The 20,920-nt window shown below is 39.5% G+C and overlaps 1 protein-coding gene across 1 annotated transcript in view; it reads left to right on the top strand.

Annotated features, from left to right (window-relative positions):
- The window catches only part of SPTBN5 (spectrin beta, non-erythrocytic 5), a 92,833-nt gene that overhangs the window by 13,797 nt on the left and 58,116 nt on the right, over positions 1-20,920 (top strand). The window contains exons 9-30 of the mRNA XM_031044516.2: positions 579-811; positions 1,233-1,386; positions 2,166-2,366; positions 3,499-3,705; positions 4,805-4,996; positions 5,710-5,862; positions 6,380-6,510; positions 7,109-7,360; positions 8,026-8,313; positions 8,950-9,196; positions 10,009-10,148; positions 11,097-11,196; positions 11,885-12,055; positions 12,156-12,320; positions 13,074-13,300; positions 13,785-13,971; positions 15,247-15,447; positions 16,085-16,201; positions 16,787-16,950; positions 18,477-18,609; positions 19,428-19,573; positions 20,279-20,393. Coding sequence (XP_030900376.2) covers positions 579-811; positions 1,233-1,386; positions 2,166-2,366; positions 3,499-3,705; positions 4,805-4,996; positions 5,710-5,862; positions 6,380-6,510; positions 7,109-7,360; positions 8,026-8,313; positions 8,950-9,196; positions 10,009-10,148; positions 11,097-11,196; positions 11,885-12,055; positions 12,156-12,320; positions 13,074-13,300; positions 13,785-13,971; positions 15,247-15,447; positions 16,085-16,201; positions 16,787-16,950; positions 18,477-18,609; positions 19,428-19,573; positions 20,279-20,393 — 3,924 coding nt within the window. The remainder of the gene's footprint in view (positions 1-578; positions 812-1,232; positions 1,387-2,165; positions 2,367-3,498; positions 3,706-4,804; positions 4,997-5,709; positions 5,863-6,379; positions 6,511-7,108; positions 7,361-8,025; positions 8,314-8,949; positions 9,197-10,008; positions 10,149-11,096; positions 11,197-11,884; positions 12,056-12,155; positions 12,321-13,073; positions 13,301-13,784; positions 13,972-15,246; positions 15,448-16,084; positions 16,202-16,786; positions 16,951-18,476; positions 18,610-19,427; positions 19,574-20,278; positions 20,394-20,920) is intronic.

Raw genomic sequence — 20,920 nt, 5'->3', positions numbered from 1 at the left:
GTGAATAATGTTGTTGGAACCACAATAGCTTGAGGATGTGGGAGAAGACTGGTGAGAAAAGCTAACATTCTACAAGAATGTTAAATGGAATCAATTATGAATAGGATTGATAATTGTATCCATTGATACAATTAGAAAGAGGACAGACTTTCAAGTAGTTGGCACCTTCATTAGCCAGCTATTAAACACTATGAAGTACTTATTTTCATTATTTAGATAGCAAAGGCAAGGAATTTTCTCAAACAAGAAAACATAGCAATCAAAACAGACCATAAAATAGGCTATTGTAGAATTCTCCAAGCACAGACTGTGAATCAACCTGCTTACAGATGGGTGTATAGCAAAAGGCTAGTCCTTGTGCCCTTGAATTCTGATACCTTGAGCGCTTAATCAGTAGTGAAATTGAAAACTAAAAGTATGTTTCTTCTAATTAGGCATATTTTTGGCTTTACCTAGCTAACATCATTCTTTTGTATTTAGAAGCTATGAATCAACAGGAACCTTTCGACTGAATTCTTTGTAGTGAGCCCCTGAATGCACTCTCTGCCAATGCCTTTTGTTTCTCACTTTCTTTGCAGGTGTTGGTGACTTCCCAGGACTGTGGGAAGCAGCTTCTGGAAGTAGTAGATTTGCTGCAGAATCACAACTTAGTTGACTCGCAGATCTCTTCCTATGATGATAGATTGACACACATCACCAAGAGGACAGCAGAAATCAGCAAGGACAGCACAGTTAAACCAGAAGTGCTTTATGCGAAAGTTCAGATGCTTCGTCAGCTGTATCAGAACCTTACAGCTCTGAGCAAGTCACGGTAGGGCTGTGCTTATGGCTTTGCTCTTGCTGATTAGGATGGCAAACCACTCCCTTATGATTAAGCATTTGAAATTTTTCCTTTCTCTATTCATAAAGACATAACACAAGCAATTTGAGTGTCTTGATTGCAGTTCACTGAAAGAGACCACTCTGGTTCATAGATGAAGAATAGCTTCATTCTCAGCATTTATTATGACTCGCTTTATGTGAAATCTGAATAGCATGTGGTTATCTCCCCATCTCCTAGAGGAAGAGGGAAATGTCATTTTCTTTCCTTTGTCTTACTCCGGAAATAGATTAACCTATGTCAAAAAGGCATTAAAGGCATTCAGACTGTTGGATTTTCTAAAGTTGTCTTTGATTATGCTACCATTTTCTCCATGGGATCCTAATTCTGACTGTTTGTTTCTCGGTTTCAGAAAATCTCAGCTAGAAGAGGCTTTGAAGCTTTTTGAATTCTTCCGTGACTGCAAAGAGGAAGAATCTTGGATCTCTGAGAAATGGAAGCTAGCAAGAACAGCAACATTAGGGAAAGATGTCAGCCAGATTACAGCCTCTATTCAGAAGCACAAGGTACCTTAATTTACTGATGATGCCTTGCTGTTGTGTTATAGCAAGATTTTAGAACATCTGTGTCCTTCAAATCACTCATTATGTCAAGTGTCATGACCAGTGTTTGAAATTTTTTAAACATGTATAGGGTTTTTCTGCAAGAGGAAAAGGAAAGGATAAAGAAAGAATATGCTTCATGGATTAGAAATGTAGCTTCTAGTGAAGATACTGGGCTCTGTATTAGCTCACTTTGGATGGGAGGGAAAAAATAAAAGGTTGATAGTTTTGTTGTTTTCTTATTCATGTTTCCTGGCTAAGAGAGATGTGGGTAAAGGAGATGGTGAAAAGACAGATGTGAGCAGGCAGGATGGATAATGTTTTGTGAGCTTACAAATCGGTTGCCACTTTCCCTAAGAGCTTGCTGTGGGCTAATATTGAAAGATAGGCTGTATGAGCTGCTGTCTTACAGCAAAGAATCATCATGGCCAAGGGAAGAGACCTGAGAACTTGCATAGGAAACTGAAACAGAAGTCTTTTCTGTAATTTTAATATACATTTGCATGCATCTGTGCATTTGTTTCTTCTGGAAACCAGCTGAATTGGTCAACAAACAAGTATCTCCTTCAGAGAAGACTATTTCAAGCTTCACACATAGTAACTTCTGTGTGGGGAGCCAAAGGGCAATCATCTCAGAGAAGTCAAGGGCTCTTAGAAATGTATATATTATAGTAATGAATAATAGATCTTTGCTCTCAGCTCATGGGACAGAGCTGTGCTGACATCTCCCATCCTTCTGCTAGGCACTCGAAGCAGAGTGCAATTCACACAGGGCTGTATGTACAGATGTGGTGAGGAGGGGCTTGGAGCTGAGCCAGAAGAACCCCACACACCAGGAGGACATCCTGAGGCAGACAGACAACCTTCAGAAGTTGTGGCAGCAGCTCCAAGATGAGGTGGCTGATCGCAAAAGCCGCCTGCAGGCAGCAGCTCTCATCAAACAGGTGAGCAGGGCTCTGCTGTTGTGTGTGGTATGGGAGACATGATGTGGCTCAGTTTTGCCTTATGCCTTCTTATGGAGGGCAAGAGTAGCAGGAAGCCTTCAGGCTTCAAGATCTCTGGCAGCAAAGTCTCACTTGTCCTGCAAGCCAGGTAAGCAGAAGATTTGAGCAGCTGGTGTTGCTCTAAGTTAAAAATGCTAATGGAAATAGCCCATGTAATAGTGCTGATGCAGAGTTGTTATTGAAGTGGGATCTGGGTAGCTGTGTGACATTGTTCTAACATGAAAAACAAACAAACAAACCAATCAAACAGAAAACCCCAACAGCAATAAAAGAAACATGCTGTGAGACTTGGATCTGCCATGAACTTCCAAAGCCTGGGAAATGTTTGACCCTTACCATTCTGACCTACACTTTTACACCTACAAACATTCACAGATCTGCAAATACACAGCTCTTATAAAAGCAGCATTAACAATTCACATAACATTATGCCAGGTATTCTTATTCTCCTTCTCCTTGAACAAAACTTAATAGCTTTGATCCTGACGAAGTCTAAATTCTCTCTTCTATCTAGTAAATTTAACATTGTTACAGTGCTTTAGCTATAACCCTTTGCTACTATGGGTTTTCTTTTTTTCTATTATACCTTTATTTTATATCTCAAAACCTTGTTTTGCTTTTTACAATCATATCCAGGCAGACCATAAATTATGGAAAAAAGAAGAAAACTTTTGTTGTAAATTGAGTTTGTTGTTGGACTATTGCTTAGAATCTTTAGAAAACATCTGTTGAAATCACATTCTTACCAACGTCATACGTTGTGGGTTCTTTTACCACTTCTATTAAATGCCATAAAGTTTTAGTGAAGTAGGAGTTTTTAAAGAGTTATAGGCAATCCTTGAATCTATTTACTCACTTTGATTCTATGAATTATCTGTGCTTGATGTGATTGTGAAAATGCATCATGGATTAGAGCTACCATTCAGTTTCACAACACCTTAAAGTAACATTACAGCTACACACACTGAGCGGCATGTCTCCTTACTCATAATTTTCAAAACAGGAAAGAGCTGGATATGATACTTTCATACCATATTCAGTATCAAGTGTTTTCTTCCCTGTGTTCCTTCAGTATTTTGCTGATGTTGATGAAGCAAATTCATGGTTGCGAGAAAGGCAGCCCCTCCTGGCCAGCAAGGACTATGGAAAAGATGAGTCGAGCGCTGAAGCACTATTGCACCGTCACTTGCGCCTTGAGAAGGAGATTGCAGCCTACTCGTCTGAGATGAGACGCCTCAAAGAGCAAGCTGACATTGCAGCAGAGCAAGCTCCAGCTGCAGTAAGTAGGGGTTGTGTCACATTTTGTTGAAGAGTGTAAATTAAATGTGTTTTAATTGTGTAGAATATTTTCAGTTTGCCAGAATAGACTATTCCAAATGACCTAAGAAAGAAGATTTTTTAATTCAGAAGACAGTTTTAATTATAATTGAGGCAAATTTTTAGGTGACAAAGAACTTCATTGACCACTCATAGCCCACTTAGTGTTCTGTAAAACACTAGGCATATGCATTCTCTATATCAGTCCTTACAAATACCTTCTCACTCTTTATTCCCATAACATTATTAATTTCAATTAGCTTTAAAAAGCAGACATTTAATCTAAACATCCTTACAAATTCTTTTGGCAATCTAAGATAGCAGTGAACCAACCCACAGCTCCAGGAGCAATTGGTACCATCCCATGATGGATGTTTGAGGCACATGGGATGAAGTCAACCTTTGCAGATGCCCCTCTTTTCACTGACTAAAAGGGAACATTTAACTTGAGATCAGCTCATCTGACAACACAATTCAAGGGAGACGAATGACACATTCTATAGCTTGCTTCTTTCATACTTCCACTATCACTCAATGTTTAGCCCAACCAGTCTATGAGAGCTATGAGCACCACTTTGTTTCTTTCATTCACCTCATCATTACGACATTAATCTTTATTAGAACAAAAACTTCATTGCTTGTTATTAAACACGAAAAAGCATGTGACAAACTGGTATTAATGTACAAATAAACATTTATTCACTAGGGCATTCATAGGCTTTGAAACTGGAAATGTTTGGGTACTAAAACATCACCCCAAATAGAACTGTGAGCATACTAAAATCTTTTGTTTGTTGGCAATTTTAAAAATAAAAAGAAAACAACAAAACAACCTTTATGTGGACACAAAATTATATTTTTTCCTGAATCAATAGATTTCGAAATGAGCTAAAATAAACTTCTATAGACAAATCCAAAACAAATTTCAGATGGAAGCAGATACTGGTAATGGGTCAGAATGCTGTGATTTGAATCAGCAAGTTCAAATTTTGCTTCCATGTGAAACTTTTATTGAAATCAGAGATATTCATCTATTGATTCTGTTAAATTTTGCTTAACAGATGGTGAAGACAGAAGCCCCAGGGGACTTCAATCAAAAGACAACTAAGCTACCATTCAGTCGAGCCTGGGCAACATCTGAAACTGCATTCCCTGGAACCTCCAGTCCAGATGTTCATTTTCTTCCCGAGAACATCTGGAAGACCCAAAGTGAAATAGATTCACTTTACGAGAACCTACAGAGCATGGCTGAGGTACCGTATCCCCTCCAGTGCTTTGCAGTTCTCAGAAACAGTCAAGTTCAAAGCAATGCAAAGTGAGGTTAAATGAAGTGCTGTGCCAGCTTCTGCCTTTCAGTTTAATAATGTGTCTCAATCCTGTGAAGTCCCATGGGACCTAAAGGCTTGAGATTATCACCACAGTTTGGTATCAAAATGTATTTTGTATCAGCAAATTTCCCATTTACTTAATGGGAAGTCTTTTTACTTGATGAAGAGTGGGGGTTTGTGTGGGTTTTTTCCTCCATATTTGCTTGCTGCAGCTCCTGAATCTTCAGGCTGTTTTGCTTGATACCAGCAAAAATAAACAACCATAATCTGCATTCTCTATTTATTGCTTTTCACTCCCGCCTGCCACACTTCTGCCCTAGAGACCAACAAAATCATGTTTTATGGGAGTTTTACATATTCCATAGATTACTGAGATGAATCTTCAGATATCACCAGCAAGCAGCAAAGCCTTGCTTCCTGTCAGAGGCTGAGTACTCTCCAGCTGCTTCTCTTATGCTTTTGCTCTGGGAAGAAGGATTGTGATCTTAAGGAAACAGATTCTGTTCTTTTTCAGCAGTGTCTTGCAAAACTACAAAGCTATCACCTGTAGTTTAAATGCAATAAATGCAATGATTTTTTTTTCCTGTAAATGGCAAGGAGTTACTGCAACAATACTTTGGTCTTCATCTGTTTTACAGGACAGAAAAAAGGCTCTAGAGGAGATGATTGGATATTACCACTTCTGTAGCTCCTGTGAAGAATTTCAGTCATGGATGAAAGATAAAGAGAACATTTTCCGGACTCTTCAGCCTCAAGCAGACAATGTGGAGGTCATGCAGCAGAAATATCAGGTACCCCTTTTCCCTGCTCACAGATGGTGCCTTTTAAACCAGACTGACCTTGGGAGAATAGATGAAATTGCAGAATGAATTTTTTAGTCTTTTCATTCATTTCAACTCATGGAGTCGTGCATAGATATTTCAGATGTTTCTTTTGCACAAACTATGCTGAGTTTATTGAAGCCTTTAACTTCTGTGGATGTGGTATCCTGTCCAAATACCCTGGCATAAAAGGACTTCTTGTGATTTATCATATACCACTTGAAAAAAAAAATGCATGATGAAAAAATCCCGCAGTGCACTTGCATTCCAGAGGAGGGGGACATATGTGCATAGGTGTGTAGTGTGCACACCGGGCGAGGTCAGGATGACTATAGGGGAACCACATGCCCTAGGTGTATATGGTGTCAAGTAAATGGAGAAGCAAAGTGTGAAAGTGGGTGATAAGTAGATATGACAGATTATTAAGAATCATGTCCATAGATATGGAAAATCTTCAAGTTCTGCATTCTTATGTCTTCTATTTCAGGGCTTTTTAACAGAACTAGCTGCAGGGAAAGGCCAGCTGGGAGATATTGAAAACTTAGCTGCTAAATACAGGAAGATCAGTCCCAGCAAATATTATGAGATCCAGAGATGGCTGGAAGAGATCAACATCAGGTAAAGGTGCTACTGTCTCCTGGGGACAATTGGAGAGCTGAGTTTTAATGACCAATCTAGACTGCAGAGAGAATACCTGTCTGTTAGGTTTTTATGTCCCAGTATTGGCCTGAGGGGAGGTTTTCATGTGTAGCTGCTGTATTCAGGTATGGCTGTGGTTACTTAAACATCAGGGGCAGGGTGCCCTTCACAAATATTGAAAGGAATATCAAACCCTGTTTGACTTCATTAACTATATTTAGTACATGTTCTGTACATACTCCTGGCACCATGCCACCTAGCTGGAACTGAGACCATAACCAGGTCCTGATTTTGACCAGTTGCTTATATGCATCATGTTCAGTGTGTTCTGGACATCTGAGCAGGGTCCTCTTGCTTGAGAGGGTACTGAGATTAACTTTGACGTTATGGGGAAATTCTAGTGTTCAGTCCTTCAACCCATGTATGTCCTGATGAAATCTTTATACAAGACTTTCTGACTAGAAAAAGGAAATCACTCATGTATAACGATGGCTATAACTTGAATCTGCTAAGTAAAGGCAAGATTTGGGGTAGCAGCTGAAGCTAGATGCAAATAATTGGGTTCTCTCTCTCCAAGGTGGGAAAGCATGGAAACTCTGAAGGAAGAGAAAGGCTCTGAGCTGATTGGAGTGGCTGATGTAAGGACATTTCTTCAGGACTGTCAGAGCATAGGAGTACTTCTGCAAGACAAGATGGTCCAACTCAGAGATCTGGAACCAGGGAACTCGCCTGCTGGACTAGAGTCAGACAAGCGCAAACTGTCTACAATTGAGAGAGAAGTTCTGGTGATAGAGAGGAAAATCGAATACTTGAGGAGTGTTGCAAAATCGTAAGAAACCAACTCTTTGTTTCATATTCTTCACTAGTTTTCTAAGAACATGTTGTAAATTATGGTTATAGAGAGAATGAGCAGTTTATGGAGTTTCTTTTGGAGTTCCTGTTTCTAGCAACCTGAGGAACTGGTTTACCCCCTGGTCTGAGATCATCTCTCTTGAATATGGCTGGGTGATAGGAGAAATGATTGCTTCCAGATTTCACTGTTATAGGAGAATAAATACCACAGGATTGTTTATGGCTCTAACAAATTATCTCCACTAATGGGAGTGGACTAGTTCAAAATATGGAAGTACCATTTAGGTCCCAAAAGAGGGTAAGGGGGAAGCAAGGATGAAGGAAGAAAGATAGCAGGGCATTGTGCACAGGAATTGGAATTTGAAATATGAGTTTTAAGTTTTTTACTACTTTATGTTTTCTGTAGATTTACAACGGGAATGAATGATTGAACCACGACAGTGTTAAAGGCTTTCACAAGAGATGTGCTGTCTGCAGTACATGATGTTCATAATATTTCTTGCTAGTGTGGAGCATTTGTTGCCTTGGTTGACTTTCCTTTAATGGAAGTGTAAATACATAAATTCATAACTTTTAAATAATATTGGTTCAAGCTCTAAATGCCTGAAGTGTTCATTCATTTGAACATAATTCCTGTTGCAGGATTAAGGACACCAACCCTGCAGAGAGCAGAGCCATCACTGAGCAGGTGGAGAACATGCAAAGGCTTCTGGCAAAGCTCAAGCTGGAGACACAGAAGAAGCAGGACATTCTTCAGCAGGGCCTAAATCAACAGTCCTTCCTGCAAGATACTCGCAGACTCCTTCTGTGGGCAGAAGGCATTCGGGAGAAACTGAGCAGTGAAGAAATGGGCATCGATGTGGCTTCTGCAGAGCAATTGCTGAAGGAACATCAAGATCTGCTGAAAGAAATTAGGTCTCAGAAAGAAAGGTAGAGAGATTGTGTCAGAGTGGGTAGAGTGGGGTGATAAGACAACAGTACTTGAAGATGAAACATGTCTATTGTGTATATAAATTGTGTATGAAAGTGACACCCAAAATTTATTTAAATGCTCTTGAAACTTATTGTCAAAAGGAAACTGCAGAACACTAAATCTATTTAGTTCTTACATACCCATCCTGATGGCTGATTGGGGGCTGAAGGAGGAGCTGTTGTGTTTGGAGTAGTATTCCACAAGCTCTCCTGACACATTCACACTCTCTGATAGTGCCATCTGCACTTTATTTCAGTTTCCTCGGTCCTTCTTTTCTCAGGTCTTATGCTCCCAGTTGTCATCATCTTCAGTGCTGCTTCTTCACTTTTATGAAGTGCCAGATATGATGCAACTTCTCTCCTTTTTAATGGGAAAGCCTGCTTAAATGGGGCAATCTCACCTACTGCCTCCAGCATGTATCCCTGAGGAAACAACTAGCTGCATTTTGTAGTGCACAGCCATGGCTAGCACGGAAAGAGTGAAAGGAAGGGAGGAAAACTTAATGTCTAGGCACTGCTAAGAGCACAAAGAGCTGTGATGAAAGAGAATTCATATGCCCATAAGGTCTCACTTTTCCTTTTCACTCTGGGTAGATTTGTACAGCTGGAAGAGCTAGGGCGCAAAGTAATCCATGAACAACCCAGTAACAGCAGGACCACAGATGTCCGCCAGTGCATGGGGAGGCTTGCCGAGGAGAGCAAAGAGCTGGAGAAAATGTGGGAACAGAGACAGAAAAAGCTGCAGGACGGCCTGGAATTGCAAAAGTTCAACAGGGAGGGGGACCGCATCAATGCAGCCCTCTCTGGCCATGAGGCATTCCTCCGAGGAGATGACCTTGGGGTATGTACATCAGTTGATTCTGTTTTCTCCTACTTCACCTCCCCATCCAGGGAATACAAACAATATTATTAATTAAATAAGTTTCCTCATTTTTGTGGTCATGGCATTGGAAACCAGACTTTCACATTCTATTTAATATTTTTATGCCCTTTTTGAGAATAAACTTTTTAAAATCAGCTAGATTTGCTTTTTGTGATTTGTTGCTGTATCTGTACATGTCAGGTGGTTTATATACAGTGACTCACCCATTTGGAAGATAACCATTAGAAAAGGTTTTGGATTGAATGTATTTTTGTTAGTGAAGTAAAAGCCTGACTTTTTAATAAATAAAGGTTTTTCTTTTCATTGAGTGTTTTAAAAACATTAACACAAATGGATGGAAACAACAATCCAGGCAATAGTCACTGAAGGAGGAGGCTGTGATATCTCACTGTCTTTTATGTTTTAAGCTGAAACTGAAACTTTGATACTTTTGGGTCGACTTAGTGGAATAGTTTTACTTCAGTTATGGCCTTTCGTATTGCTGGTGCCTAGATATGCTGGAGTGCTGGCATAAATTTAGAATGTAGATTTTCCTAAAGGGTAAAAATGGAGCCATAATAGAAACATAAAACAGGCATATCAGGTATGATAGAAACCTAAGTACCTGCTGCTTATTTGTAGTCCTAAATGTCCTTAAGCACATGCAAATTGTACACTGTATCTCCTGCCTGAAAGAGAAAGAGAAAAAAAGGTTTGATTTTCTTTTCATTGCTATACAAACAACATATGACCAAGAACAGACTTGATCAAATTTCCTTTCTTAAATGCAGGACCATGTAGATGCTGTTAGAAGCCTGATGAAGCAGCATCAGGAATTTGAACAACTGCTGATGGCGCTGAAGAGACGTGTTGAAGCACTGAATGAAAATGGGGTGAACCTAATAGAGAACAGGCACTTTGCATCTCGCGTGTGAGTTCAAAACTCTTTCCTTTTTCATTTAGCTTTAATAAATGGTCCAGTGTGATTAGCATTGGATTGCAAACATAATCCTGAGCCAGCATTTATCTGACTGATGTGACCTGAATGAGGGGGGAAAAAGACTTTTTCTGCTCTCAGGACAAATAAGTGAAATGCTATAAATTAGAAGCAGTATTTGACAGAAAGCTGGAATAATTCACCTTGTATCATAAATCATATATAGTGTTAGAAATTCTTTAATGTAAACTCATTAAATGCTCATATGAGACAAGATTTCCTTTATTTATTGTTATCACACATTGGAATTAATGTTTGCTGTTAAAAAGCTGCAGAAGACTTCGCAAGGAAATAACTCAGAAGTAGCAGCTTCATGTTTTTATTAAAGCTGAAATGTCATCTGTGATACTTTTTTACTGTGCCAGAGCCAGTAGGATATAATAAGGGGACTTCTGCTTAGATAAGAATCAGAAATGCACGGTCAGAATGGACCTCTTGGGTCAAAAAAGACCATGTTGTGATCACAAGTGATAATGTCTTGAAAATTCCCTGCACAAATTTATAAAACTGCTCTTAAAATCCAGTTTCTTGCCAACACTACTACTGTGAGAAGGCCATTCCAGAGCCTCATTGCATTTGCAACACAGAGAAAATTATTAGTTAAGGTGGAATATTTGGGAAAGAGAAAGATCTGAGTGTTTTACATGACTGCAATTCACTGATGTAACACAGCCATGCAAAAGGAGAATCCAGAGCAGCTGGCAAGCAGTAGCTGCTGTCCAGATGAACCCAGCATAATCATGGGACAGGGATGTATATCCCTTCATCCTATTAACAGAGGTGTTGGACTGGATTCTATTTATATCATAGTCATGACTACAGGTAAGCCAAGGGGGACCAGTATGACTAGTACTGCATTGGACTTCCTGTTTTTCTTGGTAGTATTGAAGAGAGAATGGTCACTCTTCAGCAAAGGTGGGAGCGGCTGATACAAAGCAATGCCAAGAGAAAACAGAGGTTGATGGATTCCCTACTGCTGCAGGTACAAGGACTGATGCTGCAGATGTGGTCAGGCATGTGTGAAGTAGTTTTAGCCTTTGTCTTAATATGGCACAAATCTGAAACTACTGAGTATTCCTACTGCAGTTCATTTTCTCTTTGGCTATGAGACAGAGAATTTCATTCTCTAGGGAGCAGGTGATGCACTGGTGATAAATCTTACAAGGCCACAAACGTAATAAAATACCAAAACAAAAATGGAAATATTGATTTAAAAGTATCAACAAAATGTTTTGCCTAGATGAGTTTATTCTGTTCATTACTTATGGTTCTGTCCCTTAATAATTTGGCACAGTTACAGTAACTGTGCTTTTGGCACCAAATTTAGCTTCCAGTGAAGAGATACAGAGTTATACTGGGGAACTGGACCACTTTTGTTTAAAGTAATCCATGAAAAATGCAAACCTTCACTGACAAATACAGTAGATAGTAATGTGGCAATAAAGGGAGTAAATAATATTACTCTGAGGGCTTAAAAACTCATCAATGGTTCAAGTTCATACCTCTTCAGTTTTGTTGATTATGTAGAACAACTTTTATGTGAAAATACATCACATTTTCCAGCAGTCAGGAAAAAAATCTGACAGGGCTTGCTCCTAACATCAGGGACAAACTGCAAACCCACAGATACTCAAAAGTTAAATCAATTTAATCCTGTTTGTTTCTGCAAGGAGTTTAATCGTGATGCTGCTGACCTTTTGATATGGATGGAAGAGAAGTACAAGATTGCCTCAGATGAATCTTACCGTGATCCAACAAATGTTCTACGCAAACTGAAGCGGCATGAGGCTGCTGAGAAGGAAATGATGGCTAATGAAGAGCACTTTGCAACACTGATAAAGGTGAAGGCAGTTTTGGAGCTAAATCTTTCATTTTGTCACACATTTTATAGGTACTGATCTGTTAAAAAAAATAAAATAATGATGTGTTGTGTTTTTCCAGCAAGGAAATCAACTGATTCAAGACAACCATTATGCTGCAGTTTCTATCCAGCAGAAGATGACAGAGCTTCAGAAGAAGTGGAAGGAGTTGTATTCCAAGATGATAGAACGAGGTGACAAGCTGAGACAAGCTGGGCAGCAAGAACAGCTCATGGAATTGCTCCAGGTCAGGAGGTGATGTGGAACAGAGGGGAGGAATGACCTAGAAGCCTGATTGCTTTGTTGTGTAGCCCACAGAAAACAGCAGAATATCATCCAGATGAGAGTGTATTTTAAGGTGTCCATTTTGCCTAGAGTCTCAGGAGAGAAAACCCAATATAATGCTGTCCAAGCTCACTTCAAAGCTATGAGCAGGGTAACAGTACCAGCACAGCACCAAGACACAGAGCTGTTGAACTCAGGCTCAGCATTATATCTGTTTGGCCATCCCATACTGGGAAAACAATCAAAGCTCCCTGCCTGGATCAGTGCTCTGCAAACATAGCTAACTGCTTACTTGGAGTCAGTTTGGGATTGGTGACATGGCACAGTATTAAGTACATTGTCATTCAGGGAAATTGTATAAGAGGAGCAATGTGCTTTGAAGCTGTTTTGATACCAGTCGTGTCATGGAACTGCTGTTGTGTTGTAGCTGTTATCTGAAGCCTTTGAAGATTGTTTGATTGTTTTGTACTATGTCACTGAAGATAGTTCAAAGAGACTGTTTAAAATGATGTGCTTTAGTGCCTCAGAGATACTAGTCAAAAATAATGTGCAAACTAAAACATTCCCAGGAGATGTCTCTTAGAGACTCCTGACCATCATGTTACAGAGAAAGAACATGTGGATTTTACAACTATGTTGAAGATGTCATGGGAGGGGCTGAGTGATAGAAATTGATGTTGAAGCATCATAGTGTGCTGTAACCTCTCCCTGGCAGGATGCAAAAAAGAAGATAGAGAAAATTGAGAAAGTTCTTCAGGAATCTGAGACAGGCCATGATTTGCGCTCCAGCCGTGATCTACTCAAACAGCACAGACAGCTGGAAAATGAGACCCGTGAGCTGGCAGAGAAAATGAACTCCATTGTATCCCATGCAAGGAAAATGGCCACCAATCACTTTAACTCGCAGAGGATTCTGGATGAAACACAAAAATATCTGAAAAGGTGAGCAGTCACTCTCCTTTTGTCTTCACCCTATGTGACATATAACATTTTTTGGTTTACCTCCTAGAAAAGCTGCCTGTTGACCCACCTCAACCTTTATTACTGGACCTTTCTCTTGTCTACTGCACTTCTCCCCTAGCCCTTTGCTTATCCACAGGTCTTAACACTGGTTGTTTCTAAGAGGTGCAGTGATCCAGCACTCGATAGTGACTAGTTCTTACTAGTTTTTAAGTCCTAGACAGGACTTAAAAAATGTAATCATTTTTCTTCTGCTTATGTTTAGTGTTATTGTATAAGGCTACTAGCCAAAAGTAGCCTTCTGTAGAAGGGATTCTTGAATATGCAGTCAGTAAAAACCATTGGGATTTAATTGCAAAGGAGTGTCCAGTGTTTTCTAATCTTCACAGTGGTATCATAGCCTAATTCCCTTGGCAGAACCAGGGTAATGCTCTGTTTTAACATATATTTAATGGATGACCCCTAGGTTTGAGTCTTTGCAAGCACCTCTTGATGAGAGGCGTAAGTTGCTGGAAGCTGCAGTGGATCTCTATGAGTTCTACCATTATCATGACATGGAACTGAACTGGATTAATGAGCAATTGCCTATTGCCCATTCCACCAACTGTGGGAAGTCCTTGGATGTGGCTCAAAACCTGTTGCAAAAACACAAGGTAACTCTTTCAGTCAAGTGCATTATAGCATATTGGCACATTACATTTCACCTCAGCCTGCAAGGCAGCACCTACACACTTTTTCATCTTCAGGAAGGCGGTTGCAAGCAAAACGTATTGCCACACTTTCAATGAGTATATTCACTGATCCCAGCACTAGCCCAGCTAATATGGCTCCAGAGGATTGAGACAAGTCAGCAAAGTGACTCTGTTTTCAGAGCAAACATGAAATTCTTGTAGGAACTGCAAGATTTGATATATTTTACAATATTATTGTTATGAAAATTTTGTAGCTCTTCCCACTAAAAGTGGATAAAAAGCTAGGGTACCTCATGTTAAATAGAACAAAAATAGTTATTTACTTTGTGGGTTGATCTGGGTTGAATATTTTGACTGTTATATGTTTGTCCTATTTTTGTTCTGTGCTTACTGTTCATTATACATGCATTCATGGGGTTTACATGCATGTTTGTGCATGCTACATTCTGTTGGAGAGCATATAACAGCCATTTGATGTTTCTTTTAGTTCTGTACTGCTGCAAAATGGTTTAACAAGCCATAGTCAAAATAATTATAAAGACAGGTTAACGATGATTTCTAGAGAGTTTGGTTCTTTGCAGCAGTTCCTCACAGCCCTGGGGCACCTCAGAGCTGCCTTGCACCACAGGCAACACTGAATATTGCAGTACCTGGATTGCAGGTTCCATAAGAAAGGTTATAAGATCAGTGGGGTGGCTTTATGAAACAGGAGTCTAAGGATTTTCATGGTACTGTTGACAATGTCTTTTATCATCATCCTCCAGCCCATTCATGTTCTGGGGTATTTTATTTTCCCATCAGCAGCTCAACACTTTCTTCTGAATCCCCCAGCTTTGTGCCTCATCCTTTGTCATGCTTCCTCTCCCAGACCTCGCTGGCTGCTGGGCATGGGAATGTTCTTGGTAAGCAGAAGGGGTAGGATCAGGCTAGAGCACCAAGCTGAGGACTTACGTGACTAATGCTGAGGAAAGTTAAGGGATGTCTGCTGCCACCTTACAGACTCTTATGTTCTCCCTCAGTGGCAGCACCAAGAGCGGAGCATTACATAAGAGGGGCTGGGACTAGTGGCTGAGGCTGTAGCTGTTGTAGGTATTGTCTATAGCTGTTGTCTATTTGACAGTCCTTGTGTCCACTGGCTATGCTCTGCCCACTGTCCTAGGACTAGGAACATACAGAATTTCATTGTCCTCATATACCCTTCCTTTATTCCTATTTTTTCTTTCATCTCATTTCCAGGAACTGCAGGCAGAAGTGAATGCCCATAAACAGCAAGTCCAGCGGGTCCTGGATAAAGGAAAGGCAATGGTCATAGGTCAGCACCCATCAGCTCAGAAAATAAGTGAGAAATGCCAGGAGCTGATGACTGCCTGGCAGGGCTTGGAGAAGGCCTGTGAGGAAAGGATGAAGCAGCTACAGCACTCAGTTAGCTTCCAGAAGGTACAAATTATAGCAATGTACTTATATAGTAGCTTCATCAGACAAGCAAGAGGGTCAAACTTGTAAAGTGAATAACAGAACAGCTTCACTGGGACTGGTGTTCAATTCACTTGTGTGATGCCAGGCTCATGGGAATAGTTTTGTATACATAAAGGGCATTTGCTGTATGTTCCCTGGAGAACTGGTTCATCTGGCTCTTTTTTCCTATAGCCTTTATGAAGCCTGATTCTTAGAGGTGATTTGAACTTCTCATAGAGGGAAATGAGAAGTATCACAGTGATGTTACACAGTTAGGCCCTACCCTTAGTGAATAAGGTAAAGGATCAAGTAAGGATATTGATGTGAAGAAAGAAAAGTGAGACAACTTGAAACTTACTGCCAGAACTTTGATGCCTGGAGAAGATCTTAGTTATCCAGTACTGAAGTCTTCCATCTCGTGGCTTCTTTCTCCTTTATATGATTTGGCAGAGTAGTGTGGGATAGTAGTTCTTCCTATGAAATATTCTTTATTTGTTATTTAATAAAATATCACAGTAAATCTTACAGTGCACCTTCCCCATAGAATTTATTAGGTCAAAAAGATTACATTAGTGTTTTGAAAGGTAAGGTAGAAACTGATTAACTTTATCTTTGACAGTTTTTAATGAATACTTCAGACCTGGAGGCTTGGATAGCAGAAAAATATCCACTTGTGACGAGCAAGGACTATGGTAAGGATGAAGATGGAACACTGAAACTCCTCAAGAAACATAAGGTATTTCTCTGCTTAAATTCTGTATGCTGGCCTGGTTTTCTGGTCTATGAGCAGTTGTAAGGTTTTCTGTTTTATTGGTACTCAAGTGTCCAGCCATCTACAAGATATTTTGCGTTGATGAGTGTCTACATGTGAATGGACTGATAGAAAAGATCAATGAAACTTACTAATATGGTTGGAAAAAATACAGTTTGGGGGAAAAGGATAATGGTGAATATTCTCATCTTATTTTTTTGAGGCCAAAACTGACTGTGATCTGATACTTTCTGTTCAGTCTCAACAGACGAATGCAGAAGCCTTGGTTTTCTTCCTAAAATCCAAAATATAGATAGAGTATTATTCCAGGAACACTATTCTTTGAATTTATTCACCTAATTTGTTTGAATTTATGTACACTTTTTTTTCCCCTCCAAAAGAATTGCTAGAAAATTATCTAAAATTTATCAAGTCTTGGAAATTTCACATTCTTCCAGAAGGTTTTTCTCCTCTTTTAGTGTCTCAATGACTACACCGCAGGCTGGTGCAAAAGTTCAGACAGTGAATATCTTGGACAACTTGCTCTCAATCAACTCTTTTCTCTGCCAGGCACTGGAGCATGAGATTGCCATTTACCAAAATCTGATGAAAGAACTGAATGAAAGCACCCAAACTCTTCCTCTAGTGGGCTTCAACCAGTGTGTTGAGGTTGATGCACCAAAGGAACAAGTTCAGTCAAGACTCCAGGAGCTGCAGGAACTAGCAGCAGCAAGGTATAAACTAGAACTACCCCTTGGATCCTTGGTTTGATTCAAAGCCCACTGAAGTCAACAAAGCGTATCTCCAGTTACCTCACTGGAATTCAGATCATATCCATTATCTCCTCTTTTTTCAATTGTATTTAGGAAATCACTTGTTTCTGTATTAGAATGGCATGCACCTATGAGCTTTTCATAATTGCTAAGCAAAAACTCTACATTTTATTCAGGGAGTTTGGCTATATATTAAGGATTTTTCTCTACCCTTTATCATCTGCTTGTAAAGTGACTTGAGATGCCACATTCTGACTTGCCTTTGTGGTATTTGGAATTGCTATCAAAAGGGAACAAAATGCTTTTAAAAGGTTTCCTTAAGGGTGCTTGAAAGTTATCTAATTCATTACCTAGCAGAAGGGAGACAATTACAGTTGTTTATATGACCAGTGGCAGTGCTAGTATAGGAAAGGTTTTCCTTTTGATCATTCACTTACTTTTCATTTCACTTCTTTCTGTTATTGTTACAGTAAGATGTTTACAACAGGACAGTTTGTTTGTACACAGGATTTTTAAGCACTTCTGTTTTGTTGTCAGGAAGGAACAAATAACTGAACAGTTTAGGTTTTTCCTACACAAAAATTTCACTCAGAAAAGGAATGGGGCTCTGCAAGTACAGTAACAAATACAGTCTGAATACTAGAGTAATTAAACCTACAAGAAATGCTAATAGCTTAAAATTTGCTTTTATTCTTGTTTACAATTAAAAAAGTAAAAACATCACTAGAAAATTCTGTGAATGAAAAGTTCAGGAAAATACTCAGTATCTAGAAATATTTTTTGTGTTTGCTGAACACAGAAATGCTTTGTGTTCATTCATGCTTAATGTTAATCTGGATCTTATGGTGCCTCATTGGTGCTCTGGTTTGTACCTTTGACCTAGTGGATTCTTTTAGCAGGCTACATCTCATGTGGCAAGCAATTGTGATTCCTACAAGGAAGATAGGTTAAACTTTGTTAGAATGTTTCAACAATGGCCAGACAGTGTTAGCAGATGGAAAATTGGTATTTTGTTTATACCTCGGGCTGTACTATAAGACACTCTTGACAACCAGAAATATGCAGCAGGTTGCAGCAATTTTGCTGAACAGGCAATATGAGCAGAACTGCATAAATGGTTTTCATAGCATTTGCCTTTCTGATGCACCACCCTCAGTTAAAAAGACTTCCTCCTCATTTTCTTTCCAGACCTGGAAAAACATGAAGGGTATTCTCATAGGAAAAAAAAAACAAACCAAAACAAAAAGAACAACAAAAACAACACCAGGGAGTGAGCTCAGATAGGCACAGTGTTTTTCTTGGAAACTCAGCCATTCAGTCTGACCTGGCTGAAGCTGTTGTCCTACAAACATAATTTCCAATCCCAAGAAAAAAAAAGTCAGCTCTTTCATTAGAGATGGTGAGAGGTTGTGGGGGTTTAGTAGGAAGAAAGCTACTGAGTGCCCTCCTTGGTCTAATTGTATTGTTTTGTCTCCTTCCCCCCACAGAGGGAGGAAGCTGGATGAAACTCTTGTCTTGCATGAGTATCTACGAGAATATGAAGATCTGCAAGACTGGATCACTCAGCAGAAACAAACAGCCAGCTCTGAAGACTATGGAAATGATTATGAACATGTCTTGGTGAGGTTTTTGAGTGACAGATTAAAAGTCAACCTAACTATATGTAGTAAGACTGTAAAAAGATTCTAAATTTGTCCTTGAAAACTTATAAGACACAGTAAGAAGTAAATATGAATAACTAGGAGATAGAGAGGGAAAAGGGCAAAGAGTGGGTGGGAAGGATTGACTCATTCTGACAGGCAAGCAGCATTGCCTAACACTTCCATCCTGTTACCATGGGGTCTGAGCTGCATGAAACAACTGCATGCTGAAATGTCTGTGCCTTCAGAAGCAACTCCTTTCTATTTTTAATAACCAGATATTTCAGTGTGGTGTCCATTAAGGATTTCTTTCATCATAAATGCTGATGTACTGACATCTACAGTAATACCTCTTCACATGGCACAGAAACTAATGTCGGCCCATTACAAATAAATAGCTGTTGACAATCCTCATTTTTATAATTTATTTCAAAATATCTTGTATCTTAAATCTTAAAATCAGACTATATTATCCAGTTACAGTACTGAACACACATTTGCATTCATGAAGTAAATACATATAATTTAATAATTTAAATTCATTGTACATTGAATGTTTGTGTCTATCCCTGGTAATAATGTTTCTGTGTCCCATCTGCATAGCAGACTTCATATTTTTGCTAATAGTATGTATCTCCTCATGGGTTTTGGAGTAATTCTCTGCAGTTTCTCCATCTCTGAATATGATAATCTTATTACCTGTGTTTTGTACTGTATGTGCAAACATACAGTAGGTATGTTTGGGAAAAGAGAGCACTCAAAATGCCTGTTTTGTTACTTTTGTTTTTTCTTCAAAAGCAACTTTGTGCCAAATATGACACATTCCAACTTCAGCTGGAAGCAGGTGGGAAAAGAGTTATGGCTTGCCAGCAGCTAGCAGACAACTTGCTGAACTGTGGGCATTCTGACTCCCGGGAAATTCGGCAGAAGCAGAAAGAGCTGAGGTAGGACACTTGTGTTAGCTCTATGAGGCTTTGTCCTTTCAATTCACTCTCGACAAGGAGGAAGTGAGAAGGAATTAGAAAAGGATAAGGCATGCCCTCCCAGTTTTCTAATTGCAAAATATGTGGTTTGCTCACTGCTACCATGCCTTGTTTAAAAATAGACTACTACAATGCAGACATTATCTGCTTGCTGATTTGGCTTCTTGTCAATTGCATCAGGAGTGCTTTGCAAGTAATGGTGAATGAACTTCCTTTGCCCTTTGAAACAAGATCACCTAACTGAAAGGCTAAGAGTTTAGTTGTGTCTTTATTGCTTCTGATTTTCAAGTTTGAATCCCATGACTGCTCTGCAGAACAATATCAAGGTGTTCTGAGCTTATGCCTATTATCGGTCCAAACTGGTCCAAAAAGAGAATATTTCATGAAGGAATAGTAGGGTCTGAATCAGTCCTCCAAGTCCTGCACATAAAACCTGAAAACCCTACTGGAGAGGGGCACCTTTATACAGGATCATCTAGCCTAGAGTAGGCAGATGGCATGGACAGAGTAGGGTGACAGACATGCTGCCACTCAGAATTGCTCCAAGAGAATTTCACAGCACGAATGAAAAGCAAAGTAAGGGAAGGACTTGTTTTCAGTGTTTCTTCAGACTGTAAGTCTCCTTTACTCCTTTTATATGGTCTTTTTCCACATCCTCCCTTGTAGGAACTCCTGGGAGGAGCTGTTGGAAATTACCAGATTCCGAGGTCAGCGGCTGAGAGATGCTGAAGCGATTCACAAGTGTTACCAAGATCTGACAGATGCTCTGGCCCATATTGAGGTAAAAAATGATGGGAAAGTCTCATTTGAAGTTTATTTTAGCTTAACTTGTGGAGGTTTCCTATAATTCTCGGATACATTGTTGGTACACTGAATCAGCCTGTGAACCTGTTATAGAAAGGCATTTCTCTAATGGTTAAGAATGTTCTTCTAATTTTCACCTAAACTGACCTGAAGCAAGTTTCTAATAATTTTATTCTAGCAACAATATTGTCCTCCAGCTGAATTGCCTTTTCTTTCTCCTTGTTGTGTTCCCAGTGCATGTCTGTGTGACAACTATATCCCCTCGGAACCTTTGTTGAGCTAAATAAGTATTTAAGTCCCTTTTTATGTGGTGGTTTCTCCATTTCATCTTTACAGTAATCTTTCCTAAGCATTTCCAACAAAATTTTTATCTAAAAGTGGTTCACAATAGACCACCTGTATCCTACAAAAGGGCCTGAAACTACTGGTTGTTAATGCTACAGTAAGTATTCACTCTATGCCACTGTAGTAGCTATTGAAGATTGATTCCCAACAAAAGTCTGC

The sequence above is a fragment of the Melopsittacus undulatus genome, chromosome 4 (genome assembly GCF_012275295.1).
Source record: "Melopsittacus undulatus isolate bMelUnd1 chromosome 4, bMelUnd1.mat.Z, whole genome shotgun sequence".
Taxonomy (NCBI): Eukaryota; Metazoa; Chordata; class Aves; order Psittaciformes; family Psittaculidae; genus Melopsittacus; species Melopsittacus undulatus.
This window is presented reverse-complemented; position numbering and strand designations above follow the sequence as displayed.